This window comes from Petromyzon marinus, unplaced genomic scaffold (genome assembly GCF_048934315.1).
Source record: "Petromyzon marinus isolate PM22_M1 ecotype Great Lakes invasive population unplaced genomic scaffold, UKy_Petmar_22M1.pri1.0 PM_G_Scaffold_44, whole genome shotgun sequence".
NCBI lineage: Eukaryota > Metazoa > Chordata > Hyperoartia > Petromyzontiformes > Petromyzontidae > Petromyzon > Petromyzon marinus.
In genome coordinates, this window is record NW_027422996.1 from 1,444,789 (window position 1) to 1,458,759 (window position 13,971).

General features: G+C 57.0%; 1 protein-coding gene across 1 annotated transcript in view; it reads left to right on the forward strand.

Annotated features, from left to right (window-relative positions):
• LOC116958731 (TPR and ankyrin repeat-containing protein 1-like) overlaps nucleotides 1-13,760 on the forward strand; it is a 32,748-nt gene extending 18,988 nt beyond the window's left edge. The window contains exons 13-21 of the mRNA XM_076061875.1: nucleotides 1,182-1,344; nucleotides 1,917-2,005; nucleotides 2,769-2,872; nucleotides 3,931-4,060; nucleotides 4,945-5,012; nucleotides 6,081-7,926; nucleotides 9,330-10,473; nucleotides 12,681-12,770; nucleotides 13,198-13,760. Coding sequence (XP_075917990.1) covers nucleotides 1,182-1,344; nucleotides 1,917-2,005; nucleotides 2,769-2,872; nucleotides 3,931-4,060; nucleotides 4,945-5,012; nucleotides 6,081-7,926; nucleotides 9,330-10,473; nucleotides 12,681-12,770; nucleotides 13,198-13,331 — 3,768 coding nt within the window. The 3' untranslated portion in view covers nucleotides 13,332-13,760. The remainder of the gene's footprint in view (nucleotides 1-1,181; nucleotides 1,345-1,916; nucleotides 2,006-2,768; nucleotides 2,873-3,930; nucleotides 4,061-4,944; nucleotides 5,013-6,080; nucleotides 7,927-9,329; nucleotides 10,474-12,680; nucleotides 12,771-13,197) is intronic.
• The last annotated feature ends 211 nt before the right edge of the window (nucleotides 13,761-13,971 follow it).

A 13,971-nucleotide genomic window follows, 5' to 3' on the forward strand; every position in this document is an offset into this window, starting at 1 on the left:
ATAAAACAATAAATTTCTCACGACGTTTCGACTGCAACACAAGCAATCACCATCAGGTGTGAAAACCACAGCAAGAAAATTTGAAACAAGTGGCGGTTATTTTTAACGTTAGCACCACTTTTTTTCAAATTTTCTCGCTGTGGTTTTCACACCTGATGATGATTGCTTGTGCTGCAGTCGAAACGTCATGAGAATTTTATTTTAATTATTTTTTTATAATTTTATTGTTTCCCTTCTACGTGGTGGTGACTTTACCGAAAGAACCAAGAATATAGATAGATGTAAGGTGTACAGCACTCTGGGACGACCCAGCGTACAGGAGGGAGGTGGCACTCTGTCAAACGCAAACCGTTGCCGTCATCGACATTGTTCGATGAAAAGGCATTTGAAGAATCCCCCGGGGTGAAAATTGGCGCGGGGGTTTCATTTTTTTGTACCCTCGTGAAAATTGGCAAGCTGGAACGGTTTGTGTCAAAACCATCGCTGATCTCGTCACCGAGCGCAAACCATCGCCGCAAACTCCGCCCCACTCTTGCAGCGGCCTTTGGCTGGCCCGTTGAACAAAGACGGCCGCCGCATCGCGCGCCTTCAGGGTGCGCTTTCACAGCTCTCTGAAACGCCCCTCCTTCTTCAGGACCGCTTCTCGCGTTGTTCAGTTTCGTTGTTCTTCATCCCACGCGCCTCCTACGAAGGTCGGTTGGCTACGTACGGCGTGAAAGACGTTCGACGCTACGCGCCGGGCGCCTCCGCACGCTCGGCACGTCTCTCGCACACACACACAGACACACACACACAGACACACAGACACACACACACAGACACACACACACAGACACACACACACAGACACACAGACACACACACACACAGACACACACACACACAGACACACACACACACACAGACACACACACACACAGACACACAGACACACACACACAGACACACACACACAGACACACAGACACACACACACAGACACACAGACACACACAGACACACGCACAGACACACACACAGACACACACACACACAGACACACATACACAGACACGCACACACACGCTGCGGAGGGCGGCGGCTACACCGAGCGGCAGGGTTTCCACTTGCCAAGGGGGTTTTACCGAGGCCACGCGGCGACGCCGGCGCGCCGGCTCACCGCGCCGTATCCATTCCCCCAGGTGCTTGTCGGCGAGCTCAAGCGCCTGTACACGGCGGTGACGCGCGCCCGGGTCAACCTGTGGGTGTTCGATGACCACGAGGAGAAGCGCACGCCCATGTTCCGCTACCTCGTCGGGAGGAACCTCGTCACGCTCGTCCGTGCCACCCCGGGCGAAGAGGAGGGTGGGTGGCGGAGTCGCGTCGCCGCTTCGGCGATAACGCTCCGCCGGCTCCCGAGCCGATCGGCCGTCCAACTTGCGCTCGCACGATCCTGCTTGTCCCAAGAGCCTCCATTCAGCCACTGACTAGCACTCGTCTCACTCCACGGCACTCTCCATTCTCCTGCCTCTCCCCTCTCATCTCACCATACTCACCTCCATGTCCTCTCCTGCCTCTCCCCTCTCATCTCACCATACTCACCTCCATGTCCTCTCCTGCCTCTCATCTTACCATACTCACCTCCATGTCCTCTCCTGCCTCTCCCCTCTCATCTCACCATACTCACCTCCATGTCCTCTCCTGCCTCTCCCTCTCATCTCACCATACTCACCTCCATGTCCTCTCCTGCCTCTCCCTCTCATCTCACCATACTCACCTCCATGTCCTCTCCCGCCTCTCCCCTCTCATCTCACCCCACCGCCCTCCACGCTCTCTCCTGCCTCTCTCCTCTCATTGTAAGATTTAGCTCGCTTAACAGCACTTTCCCCAACAGTCTGTTAAGGCTATACGGGAGACCTTTGTCTTATGCCCTGCAGGCCTGGATGATGGTGTCTTTGTGCGCTCTTCCACGCCGGAGGAGTGGAACGCTCAGGGAGATTTCTTTTTCAAGCATCGTCGCTGGAAGGTGAGTGCCAAGACAGCTCGGTCTGGACACCTGGGCCTCAGCGTGGCAGTCCAGCCGTCGCTTGCCAGTGCTTGTTATTGAATTCTCGGTTACCAATTTCACTAAACTGAGCTTTTTTATTTGACCAGGCAAGGCCCACTGAGTTGTAGAGCTCTTTTTCGGAAGCAACCTGGCCACAAATCAAAGCTCAATGCGCTGGCTAATCTAGCAGCCAAATCCTGTTAACGCACATTGATCAACGTGGAGGGAAAAATCGGAGTGCCCGGAGAAAACTCCATGCGTCCACGAATAGAGAGAGAGAGATAGAGGGAGGGAGACATGCAAACTCCAGGCATCAGGGTCGCGATTGAACCCACAACTTCCTGTATCCCAGGCGAGGTATTTAACATCTTGTAACCCAAGGCCTTTGGCAGAGGTGGCCCACTCAGAACATAGCAGAGCTAAAACATTTCCACGGCGACCCTTTTGCCAGTTTTGAGATGATAAAAAACAAGGTTTTACCCTTGCTGGCATTATACCGGAGGCGTTCATATTTTGCAACGCAAAATAAGACGTGAGGAATCGCACGCACACACACACACGCACGCGCACGTGTGATGACGCAGGCAAACAAACAGAAGCGCTTGCTTCCACGCAAGGAAGTTTCCTCCAGGATAAGGAAACGGCGGCGCGATGGCAACCGGCCTCTCGTGCGCCGTGCCGGAGCTTCGTAGCGCGCTCGCAACCAGCGCTCGCCCCGACAGATTTTTGTCTTTGTGTCCAGGTGGCAGCCAAGTGCTACCGCAAGGGTGGGGTTGCGGCGAAGGAGAAGCTGGCGCTGGCTCACGACGCGGCGCTGCGCACGCAGAGCAGCGGATGGAGCCCCGGGTACGGCCGCACCTGCGCCGCTCCCTCGCGGAGGGCCAGGCGGGGGGTCGGCGCTCGGTAGCGAGGAAGCCGGCGTCGGCGGCGCCTGGGGGGGAAGAGCGCCCGGGGAAGCCGGTTCCGTGCCACCCGCGAGTCGGTTCCACGCTTCCCAATCCTCCAAATGTTTTTTGTTACGAAAGGCGCAAAGAAGTGTGCAGAGGTGCATGGGGGTGGGGGGTGGGGGAATTACACTGAGAGACTAAAAGGTAAAACGCATGGATCAGAGAAGAGACAGAAATCAGAGACGTCAAGTTGACCGGAAAAGAGTAAATTGTCCCGGGTAGAACGCAACGCCGGTGAAGGGCGACCGCCGTGGGAGACGGAGCCACGATTACCGGCTTTTTGTGCTAGAAGCTGATTTAATTGCTGAATTGTTAGACAATGAGGAATGGCGGCGGCTCGGGGAGGCCTTCATTTAACGGTTGATAGAACACAGCCGGCGATGATATTTAGTTTTGTTTAAACAATGGGACGCACATTAACACTGTAACTCTAACTCACGAGCCTTTGTCACTGCCCATGACTTTAAAGCAGGGCGTGGGCAAATTTTTTGACTCGCGGGCCACGATGGTTTCTAAAATTTGACAGAGGGGCCGGGCCAGGAACAGATGGATGGAGTGTCTGTGTGAACTGAATAAAAATTACGTGTTAAAAATCATTACGTGAAAGGATTTGGCCTTTAACAGGTAGCAAAGCATTTATTTGCAAGGCAGTTTAACAAATTGCACGAACATAGGGCCTATACACCACACTCCCGGTCAAAGTGCGCCATCTAATGGGGAAACTGGGGGCATTACAGGAGAAAGGTAAAATTTAATTTAATAATAATATTTGGACAAGTTCGGCGGGCCAGATTAAAAAGCCCAACGGGCCGTATAGGGCCCGGGGGCCGTACTTTTCCCACGTCTGCTTTAAAGGATACCGAGCCAGGCTTGAGCACCACAGAACGTCGCCGCTTCTCGGTATGCAACGACGCTCCCCCTCTGCTGCTGTTGCTGCTGCCCGCGTGTTGCGAGCAGCAAGGCCCAGGACTACCTTGCCCTGGCCAAAACGTACCTCGAGTGTGGCCTGCCCCACATGGCGCTCAAGTGCCTGCAGAACGCAAAGAGCTACCCCCTCTGCGGCAGGCTGTGCGAGCGTCTCGGCAAGGTGAGCCTCCGGCATCATCACCACCACCACCCCCCCCCCCCCTTACCATCTTTCATCCCACGCCTGTAAACGTTATTCATCATATTCTTGGTTCTTTTGGTAAAGTCACCACGTAGAAGGGAAACAATAAAATGATAAAAATATAAAACAATAAAATTCTCACGACGTTTCGACTGCAACGCAAGCAATCGTCATCAGGTGTGAAAACCACAGCAAGAAAATTTTGAAAAAAATTATTGCTGTGGTTTTCACACCTGATGATGATTGCTTGTGTTGCAGTCGAAACGTCGTGAGAATTTTATTGTTTTATATTTTTACTATTTTATTTTTTCCCTTCTACGTGGTGACTTTACCGAAAGAACCAAGAATATGAATCCCTGCAGTCATGAAAGCTTTAAATCAAAAGTTATTCATCATCTTAAGTACGTCGCCCGTTATTATAAGCCACGACATTGGATCCTGCCCCATTATTGATATCGCGACAATTGCCAAGCGACGCAGGAGGCACGTCCTGAAGGACGGCGTGGCTTTGTGTCACGTGCTCACCGAGTGTTGCCTATCCCGAGCTGCCTGGCACGAGCTGGAGCCTCGTTAATGATACAGGGCTAGGGGCCAAGTGGCCGGGTGGCTCAAAGAGTTCCCAAACGCTGCGATGGCCACCCCTGAGAAGAACCGGATTCGAATCCGGGCTGCAGCCACCTGTGAATAATGCGGGTTCTCAAGTGTTAGCGAGCCGATGGGTCGCCCAGTGACCGCACGATGACGTCGCGATGCGAGGACAGCAGCAGCAGCAGCAGCGCTGTCGGACTGCCTCGTGTTGACCCGGCGTTGACCTCGTGTTGACCTCGTGTTGACCTCGCGTGCTGCACGTGGTGTGCGAGTAGGTGCGAGAGGCAGTCGGGTGGTACATGAAGAGCTCGTGCTACGACGAGGCCGCGAGGCTCATTGAACGGTTTGTACTCCGCCCGTGCCCCGGGTTGCATTTCAATCGCGCGACTTTCATCCGCTCAACCAGGTTGCCCTCTTCGCATGTTAAAGTCGTACGACAACCCACCGTCGTCGTCGTCCTTCTTGTGTCGCTGCGCAATCTGGTACGCTTCGATTTTGGCGCTGCATCAGTTGTTGTAACGGTTAGACAGTTCGTGAAGTTTCTGAGAGATTGTTTGGCGTGTTTTTACAGCTGGATGATTGAGAAACCACGGTTTGCGCATTATCGCCAAACAATCAGCGTCGTTATTTTTCACTCTTCTCTAAAAACTCACGAATATCCCCTTGCTTACCCTCAACTCCCCTTCCCCATCCATTCCCCATCTTTTACACGATCTCTCTTCCCAACTTCCCTACCCATTCATCACACTCATTCATCATCAACTACTGATTGTCACTTTCATCATCGTTTATTGCACTCATCATATTCACGGGCTACTCATCGCACCGTTCGATTTCCAACACGTAGGCTTTCACGACCAATATCGTTCATAATACAGGGGTTTTTTGGGGTTAAATCGCGTAAATATAAATGTGTCGTTAAACAGAACACGCCAATTCGTTACTAGTACAGCACACCGGTGGTGTGTTGGAGAGTAAATCCACATTTACAATCCAAGTGACGTTTCGCCATTAATTACAACTAGCATCATCAGGCGAAACAGCAGGATTTTTCCATAAATCTGGCTGTCGCCTGATGACGAATTGTAATGAATGTTGTTTTGGATTTACTCTCCCAACACACCGGTGTGCTGTACTAGTAACCAATTTCCACGTTCTGTTCACGTGCCAAACATTACCAATTGGCTGTGTCAGGTGGTGGCCAGCTTAACGTGGACACGTTTATAATTAAGTGACCTAACCCAAAAAAACACTTGTATGTATCATTGCCAATTCTCCATTGGGCACCTTAGCGAAGGGGCTGTATGGAATCAAAACGTGATCGGCCATACGTTTAAAAGTGTTGAACGGCGTGGTGCCACCGTCACTCTGGACCCCCCCCCCCCCCCGTGCCACGGTGCGGTGCGCCCAGGTGTGAGGCCGAGCAGAGCCCCGACGGAGGCCTCGCCCCCGTGGACTTCCCGTGGAAGTGGCGCGAGCTCCGCTTCGTGGCCGCCAGGCGTCACGTGGAGCGGGGCGACGAGGGCGCGATGATGAGCTCGCTGTCCCGCGTCGCCTTCGAGGAGCAGCTCGCCTTCCTCAGGATGAACGACTTTTTGGCCCAGGCCGTCGCCCTCCTCGAGCAGAGGGGCAGGGTCGAAGAAGCCGGGAAGATGCTTCGAGAACACGGGATGATTACCGACGCGTTGCGGCTCGCCAGGCCCGGGAGCCAATTCGCTGGCGAGTGCCTCCTGGCGAAGGCCCGTGCCGCGTTGCGGGCGTTGCGGGCACGCGCCAGCCGACGAGACGAGGCGGAGGAGGAGGAAGCTTTGCGCGAAATAAAAGCAGAACTCCAGAGCGTGAGGGAAACGTGCGAGAATAACAACTTTGTGAGCGGGAAGGCCGAAGCCTGCTACATGCTTGGGAAGTTGGAAAGCGACGAAGACCTCCTGCGTGAAGCAATCACGCTCTTCCTCGAGGCCGACGTGGTCGTGGGCGCTGCCGAAGCGACCGCGGCTTTGCTGGACGTCGAGGGCGGGGGGTCGCCGCACGTCGTCCCCATCATACTCGAGGTGCTGCAGCCCCTGCTGCGGCTCGTGGCGAGCTTCCTCGGCGGCGGCGCGAGATCAGGGGAGGCCGCGGCTCATCGGGAGCAGTGGCTGGCGCAGAGCTGCGAGTTTTACGGCTTGAGCCGGAGCGAGGGGTCCTGCAGGGTGTTGACGCAGGAGGGCTCCAGGTTCCTCGACGTGCCCGGCGGCCCGAGGCACGGCGACGGAGAGCCGCCGCGCGTGCCCACGCCCGAGGCGGACCGCGTCCTCGCGCGGCACCTGCTGGGTCGCTGCGAGCGCCTCGCCCGGGCGGCGGAGTCCCGCGCGCGCCAGACGCCGGGGGTCTGCGGGCGCCACCCGACGGGAGGGGCGTGCCCGCTCCGAGATTGCCGCGGCGCGCACGGCGGCGCGGCCGGCGGGGCGGAATTGAAAAAGTTGGTGGCGAGCAAAGTTCACCTGGTGACGCTGTCCGGAATTCTCCTGGAAGCGATCCCGCAACTGGAGTCCCGGAGCCCCGAAGCGGCAAAATTTGTGGAGGCGCTCCTTCCCAAGCCAGAGCTGGCTGACTGCGAGGACCTCCTCGCCCTGCTGTTCCCCAGCCGTTTCCACCCGCGAGGGCTGTCGGAGAGCCCGGCGTCCTGCGGGGACATCCTGGCGCCGATACGGAGCAACCCTCACGTCGGCTCCGCGATGCGCGAGCTCGTGGCGCGGGAAGTCGCCTCCCGCGGCGAGGAGAGCCGGAGGGAATCGACCGACCTTTGGCTCGAGGCGTACCGCGCGGCGCGCGCCGTCAATTCTCCGACGGAGCCCGGCAGGCTCCTGCGCGCCGAAGAAGAAGAAGAAGAAGCGTTTCGCCGGCGCGTCGAGCGGAAGAGGTCGGGGCCGGGCGGCGCCACCGGCATGCTCGTCCTGCCCAATGGACGCTACGCCAGCTTTTTCAACCTCTTCGCGGAATCGGCGGAGAAGGCGTTCGCGCGGGGAGACGTGCTGGGCTCGATCCACGCCTTCTGCCGCTTCCGCAAGCTGATCGGGACGCGGCGGCAGCGTCGCGGCGGCGGCGGCGGCCTCGCGCCCAGCGTGGCCAACGCGGCGGCGATGGCGGAGCTGCAGTTGGTGCTGGTCTGCGCGGTCCACGCGAGCGCGCGCCCCGACGTGAACACGGTCTGCCTGCCGCAGGGCTACCTCGCCACGCTGAACCTGTGGAGCTGGATGCATCCGCCCAACCCGCGGGTGGGTGCGCCACGCGCGGACCGGGGGGGGCGCCTCGCGGATATTTACCTCCCGGACGTTTTTCCGTGAGGCTTTTCCAACGGAGAGTGAAAGTTAGTCATGCGTCAACTCTGTCCGGCCGTCCGTCCGTCCGTCTCTCTGTAACGCGGGGGTTGCGGTGGCTCTCTCCTGCTGAGAATGATCCGACACGAACGGAATTTGATCGTGAGAAAACCGTCCCCGTTGATCGAAAAGTTTAAGCGCCCACGATGTGGCTATAACAGCCGGCACCAAGCAGATAGGCGCGTGTGTGTGTATGTGTGTACGTGTGTGTACGTGTGTGTGTGTATGTGTGTGTGTGTATGTGTGTGTGTGTGGACGGAGTCTTGGCGTGTATTGAATCGTAATCGATTGTTGATCTGGCCAACTGCGTGTCATTAGAAACACCGCACCCGCCGCACACGGCCAAACAAATTGAACGTCGGGCGCGGCACGCAAACTTTTAAAGTTGCGGCTCACCGGTAAGCTGACGGACAATCCGCAACAACCAAATTCAGCAACCGCCTCCGAGCCCAAAACTCAACGAGGAGATTGGCCACGGCAACTCAGGCGCAGAGTTGGCGACGCGTTTTGGTGCGATTGTATCATCGTACGGCTCTCGCAACGTGACACACGCTGACGGAGCACGTGAGCGCGATGCTCCGGACGCTCGCTCTCTCACGCCGTTTAATTGTCACTCTGTGGCTCTTTCGGTAAAGTCCACGTGGTGGTTAGAAAATAAAATAAATTAAATCACGACGTTTCGTGCGCAACAACAACAGGCGTCCGTCAGCAGGTGGGACAACCACAGCAAGAAATAATTGCTGAAGTGGGCGAGAGGCCTGCCGTGACAAGAGGTTATATAGGTAAGAGAGGGGGGAGGAGTAAGGGGGGAGAGAGAGGGGGGGGTGAGTGGGCGGGGTTGGGAGTGGGAGGCTGGCGAAGCTGGAGATGCGGATATGAAGGCAACAACCATAAAGCAGTTAAGGTTTGGATACAAATTGAGCAATCATTGGAAGGATGTTATTAACCAGGTAAAAAACTTAACTGCTTCATGGTTGTTGCCTTCATATCCGCATCTCCAGCTTCCCCAGCCTCCCACTCCCAGCCCTGCCCACTTCCCCCCCGGTCTCAGGTCCTCTCTTCCCCTAGCGCTTCTCTCTCCTCCCCCCTCTCTTACCTATATGACCTCTTGTCACGGAAGACCTCTCGCCCACTTCAGCAATTCTTTCTTGCTGTGGTTGTCCCACCTGTTGTCGCGATTCGTTTTATTTCGTCTTATTTTCTACCTACCACGTGGGCTTTTACCGAAAGAATCAAGGAGTGTGGATTCCTGCAGCCACGAAAGCTTAAAATCAAGATTGTTTCATCGTTCCCCCCTTCAGGCGAAACATCACCGTGACGTCTTCGAGGCTATTAATGAGTTCGGCAGAGGCCAGCAGCAACCTTCCGGCCACGACAGAGTGCTGAGGCACGTCGACCACTTGGCCCTCATGGTGTGCGGCGAGCGCAACGAGTTCCTGCTCGACGCCTGCGGCGATGACCCCTGCGTGGAGTCGGGGGCAGCGGAGCGCCTGGTCGTGCTGTGCCTGGTCATGCTCGTTAACGTCCACATCCTGAGGAGGGCGAAGCTCCAGTCCCGCATCCGCGCGGCCGTCAGGAACGCCGGCGAGGGCCTCCCGCCCGAGAGGCGGGACAGGCTGCCGCCGCGTCTCCTGCGCTGCCTGGAAGCGGCCGACGCGGCCAAAGGACCCGGCGACGTGGCGGCTGCCCTGGACGCGCTTCTGCGGCAGAGGGATGGCGATCGTCTCTACGACTGCGTGTGGAGCTCGCGGAGGCGCGGCTTCTTTCTCCACCGCGGGTCGTCGGCCTCCCGATTCCCCGAGCGATTTGAGCGCGACCCGGGGGAGCCGGGGATTTCCGCTTCGAGCCCGGGGCGGTTCCCGAACGGCGACGGCGGCGAGGAGAGGGGGGAGGAGGAGGAGGAGGAGGACGAGGACGAGGAGCGGAGCGAGCTGCTCTTGCTGCGTCATCTGGCCGCGCGGCGGGAAACGGAGGAGCGGACGCGGCTGAAGGCTCGGCGCAGGTGGAGAGCGGCACGGCGGGCCCTGCAGTTTGCCGTGGCCCTGAGCGCCGGGCTGAGGGAGGAAGCCACGGGACAGACGGTCCTCAGACCCGCGCGGCTGACCCAGGGGCGCTGCGGCGTGTGCGGCGTGAGCTTCGCCGAGGAGCGGGACGCCAACGCCGACGCCGCCGCCGGCGGCGCGTCCGGCGTCTCGGCGAGCGGCCACTATGGGTCCCGGGGCCACGCGTCCGGGACGGAGCGGTATCACGCCTACGTCGTCGAGTTCCGTCGCCTGGTAGATCCGGCGACGCGGAAGGCGGCGGCGGGGCTCCGGCGGTCGGAAGGGCCGCGCCGCCAGGGGCGCGCCGGCGCGCGGTTGGAGATGCGTCGGGAGGAGCTGAGGGAGGCGATGAAGCGCGTGGAGCTGCTGGAGCGCGAGCAGCGCACCGGCGTGCTTTGGGATGGTAAGGGTCGCTGCTCCTCCTCGTCGCGTGCACGGCTATCGGGGGTTTAAATATCCGCTCGCCTTGATTTGTTTTACCAAGATGTCCTCCTCGGTTTCCTGCTCGCCGCGTCCGATCGGAATCTTAATTTAGACTGCAAGGAGGAATCCGGTGAGCTGTGGAGCTCTTTCCCGCGGATGTCCAGAATGGGGGGGGGGGGGCTGGGTCAGCCAGTTACAACAGCAATCAATGCAATAAAAACCGATAGGAGTGCAACACTGAGAAGATGGTTAAGCAATTCACTAAATATAAATTAGTGATCATTTGTATTATTGGTTCTTTCGGTAAAGTCACCACATAGAAGGGAAACAATAAAAATATTTTTAAAAAAAATTCTCCCGACGTTTCGACTGCAACACAAGAAGCAATCATCATCAGGTGTGAAAACCACAGCAATAATTTTTTTTTTCAAATGTTCTTGCTGTGGTTTTCACACCTGATGATGATTGCTTGTGTTGCAGTCGAAACGTCGTGAGAATTTTTTTATATATTTTTATTATTTTATTGTTTCCCTTCTACGTGGTGACTTTACCGAAAGAACCAAGAATATGAATTCCTGCAATCACGAAAGCTTTAAATCAAAAGTGATAATTTGTATTCGTATTTATCAAAGCTTGGGCAAAGTATTAAAAAAACACCAGCAAAAGACATCCAAAGTGCTGCTGCTAGGAGAAGCGAGCTTGGGGGGGCTTGGGCAGGACGCGTCGTCAACGGACCGGGAGGAACGACGGTTACCCGATGGTCGACGCCGATAACGGAGCAAGCGGCGAAGGGACATTGCGTCCGAGAGAGAGAGAGAGGTCGCGTCCACCGGAGCGACGAGATCGAGATTGTTGCACCGCGGGATTGCGCGGGCGGTGGCAGTGGCCCCGGGAGGCCTTCACTCGGCGGTGGATTGATCACGGCGATCTTTTATTTTCCATTCGTACGGCTGCCGATATGGATGCAGAGCAACGTGCACAATTTGACGTGCATGGGGGGTCAAGCCGGACAATCGCGTCAGGAACACCGGGTGTATCGCTGTAACGATGTCTTCTGCGTATTTGTTGGATGATCGGGAATTGCGTCGTTACATGTCCACAGTCGCATCCAGGAGAGTTTTTAATATTCCATTTCTGCATCAGGTATCTGCTTCTGCCCCCGCTCTGTGCGGATGCGGTTTATTAATTAATCGCATCCGCTGATGATGGATCTTGGAGAAGCGTCGCTTTGTAATCAAAACTGTATCCTGTCAGAGTGAAGGCTCCTAACTCCTTTTTAAAGAGATTACTTTGAACACCGTTTACTTGATTAACTCCCTAAACATAAATGCGATTTGCGGTCCCATCTTGTGGCAGATGGAACCTTACAGAGCAAATTAATCCGTGTGGTCGTTAATCCGAAGACGGTGAGAGCACCGCATCTTCACATCGGATCACGGACTCCTTGGTGCCGGGTCTCCAGTACCGCATCAGGGCAACACCAAACCCGCGATGCCACTCAGACCCGGTCGCGGTGCCTCGTGATGGGGCGCCTCGGTGGCTAGGAGATGTGAACTACCTCGCCCGGCATACAGGAGGTCGCGGGTTATATCCCGACCCTGACGCCTCTCGGCAATCCCCTCCGCTTATGCGAACGCAACCTTAGAGGCCTCGGATTGACCGAGCGGGGCATCGCGCGCGGCTCTGCCTCCGCGGAGGAGGCTTGCGATGATGAGGCCTTAGAGGTCGGCGCAAGCACCTTGAGGTGGCGGTTCACGCGGGGAGAGGAGAGGAAACGCCAACCAGGATTTGAACTCGCAGCCATCGCGAGCCTCCCCCCCCTCTCTCCAACACTGAGCCACACGGCCGGTTTGCCACGGTGCGCAGCAGGGTGACGTGCAATTGTTAACACGACCTCTACCGGCGCTTTCTCAGCGCTGTGAAGGAGGGCCGTTGCCTGAAACGTCGCGTTACGTAGATACGTTTTGAGGCCGTGACTAACGCGAGGTTTTTCTTTGTTAGGCTGTGCTCTGCGCAGCATCGCCAAATAATTCGTCTCGTTCCGGTGCATTGGTGGTTTGTCGCGATGGGAAAACGGCGTTCCGGGCTTCCAGGCTCCGCGGAGGACGATTCCACGAGCATCCCTGATGATCCCCCGCCTGGGCGTGTTTGCGTGTTGGCGTGCGTGTCGGGAATTTCACCGTGCAGTTGGCGAGAAGCTGCGATCGGCGGTGGAGCATTTGGACAGGTGCACCACGGAGCTGGAGTCGATCGTGGCCCGCGGAGCGGCCGACGCAGGTTTGTCGCTCGATTTTACCCCGAGGTCGTTTCTTTAATCATCCGGTCGGAGTGACGAGCTCACGGCGGTCAACTCTCTCTCTCTCTGTCTGCTGCTGGAGTCGGCCAAGTGAGCTCGCGTGAACCAGTTTTGCCGTACGGGGGGGGGTTTCTCCTTTCACCCGTACCCCTCGTGGACAAAGATGGCCAACGCGCGACCGTGTACGACCCATTGAGTCCACATTCCTCGCTCCGCCGTCTCGTGTTCGGCCGCCCCGCGGGGGCGTCCGCGTCGGATTTTGAGTGCGCGGCGGAGGCAGCCGGTGGAGGAGCGGGGCCCCCCGTGCTCGGCGGCGCGTCGATCGGCGGGCCCTGCGTTGTTGGCGGGACGCGCTCTGTGGTTTTGCCCGTTGCGGGCGGTTGACCGGGCCCTGGTGGTGTTCATCAGACGAGGTGCATGAGGATGAAGGAGAGCCAGAGGGGGCGGCGACCTTCAAGGAGCTCGACCCGCTGCACAAGACGGAGCGCAGGCCGGGGCCGCGGCGACGCCGAGGAGTCCCGGCTCCGGCACTCGGGCTTTGAACGGGGACACCGCCCCTGCTACACACACACACACACACCACCAGATCTACACACATTCACTAACCCCAGCTATACACACACACACACACCACCAGATCTACACACATTCACTAGCCCCAGCTACACACACACACACACCACCAGATCTACACACATTCACTAGCCCCAGCTACACACACACACACACCACCAGATCTACACACATTCACTAACCCCTGCTACACACACACCACCAGATCTACACACATTCACTAACCCCTGCTACACACACACACACCATCCCCAGATCTACACACATTCACTAGCCCCAGCTACACACACACACACACCACCAGATCTACACACATTCACTAGCCCCAGCTACACACACACACACCACCAGATCTACACACATTCACTAACCCCTGCTACACACACACCACCAGATCTACACACATTCACTAACCCCTGCTCCACACACACACACACCATCCCCAGATCTACACACATTCACTAACTCCTGCTACACACACACACACACCATCCCCAGATCTACACACATTCACTAACCCCAGCTACACACACACACCATCCCCAGATCTACACACATTCACTAACCCCAGCTACACACACACACCATCCCCAGATCTACACACATTCA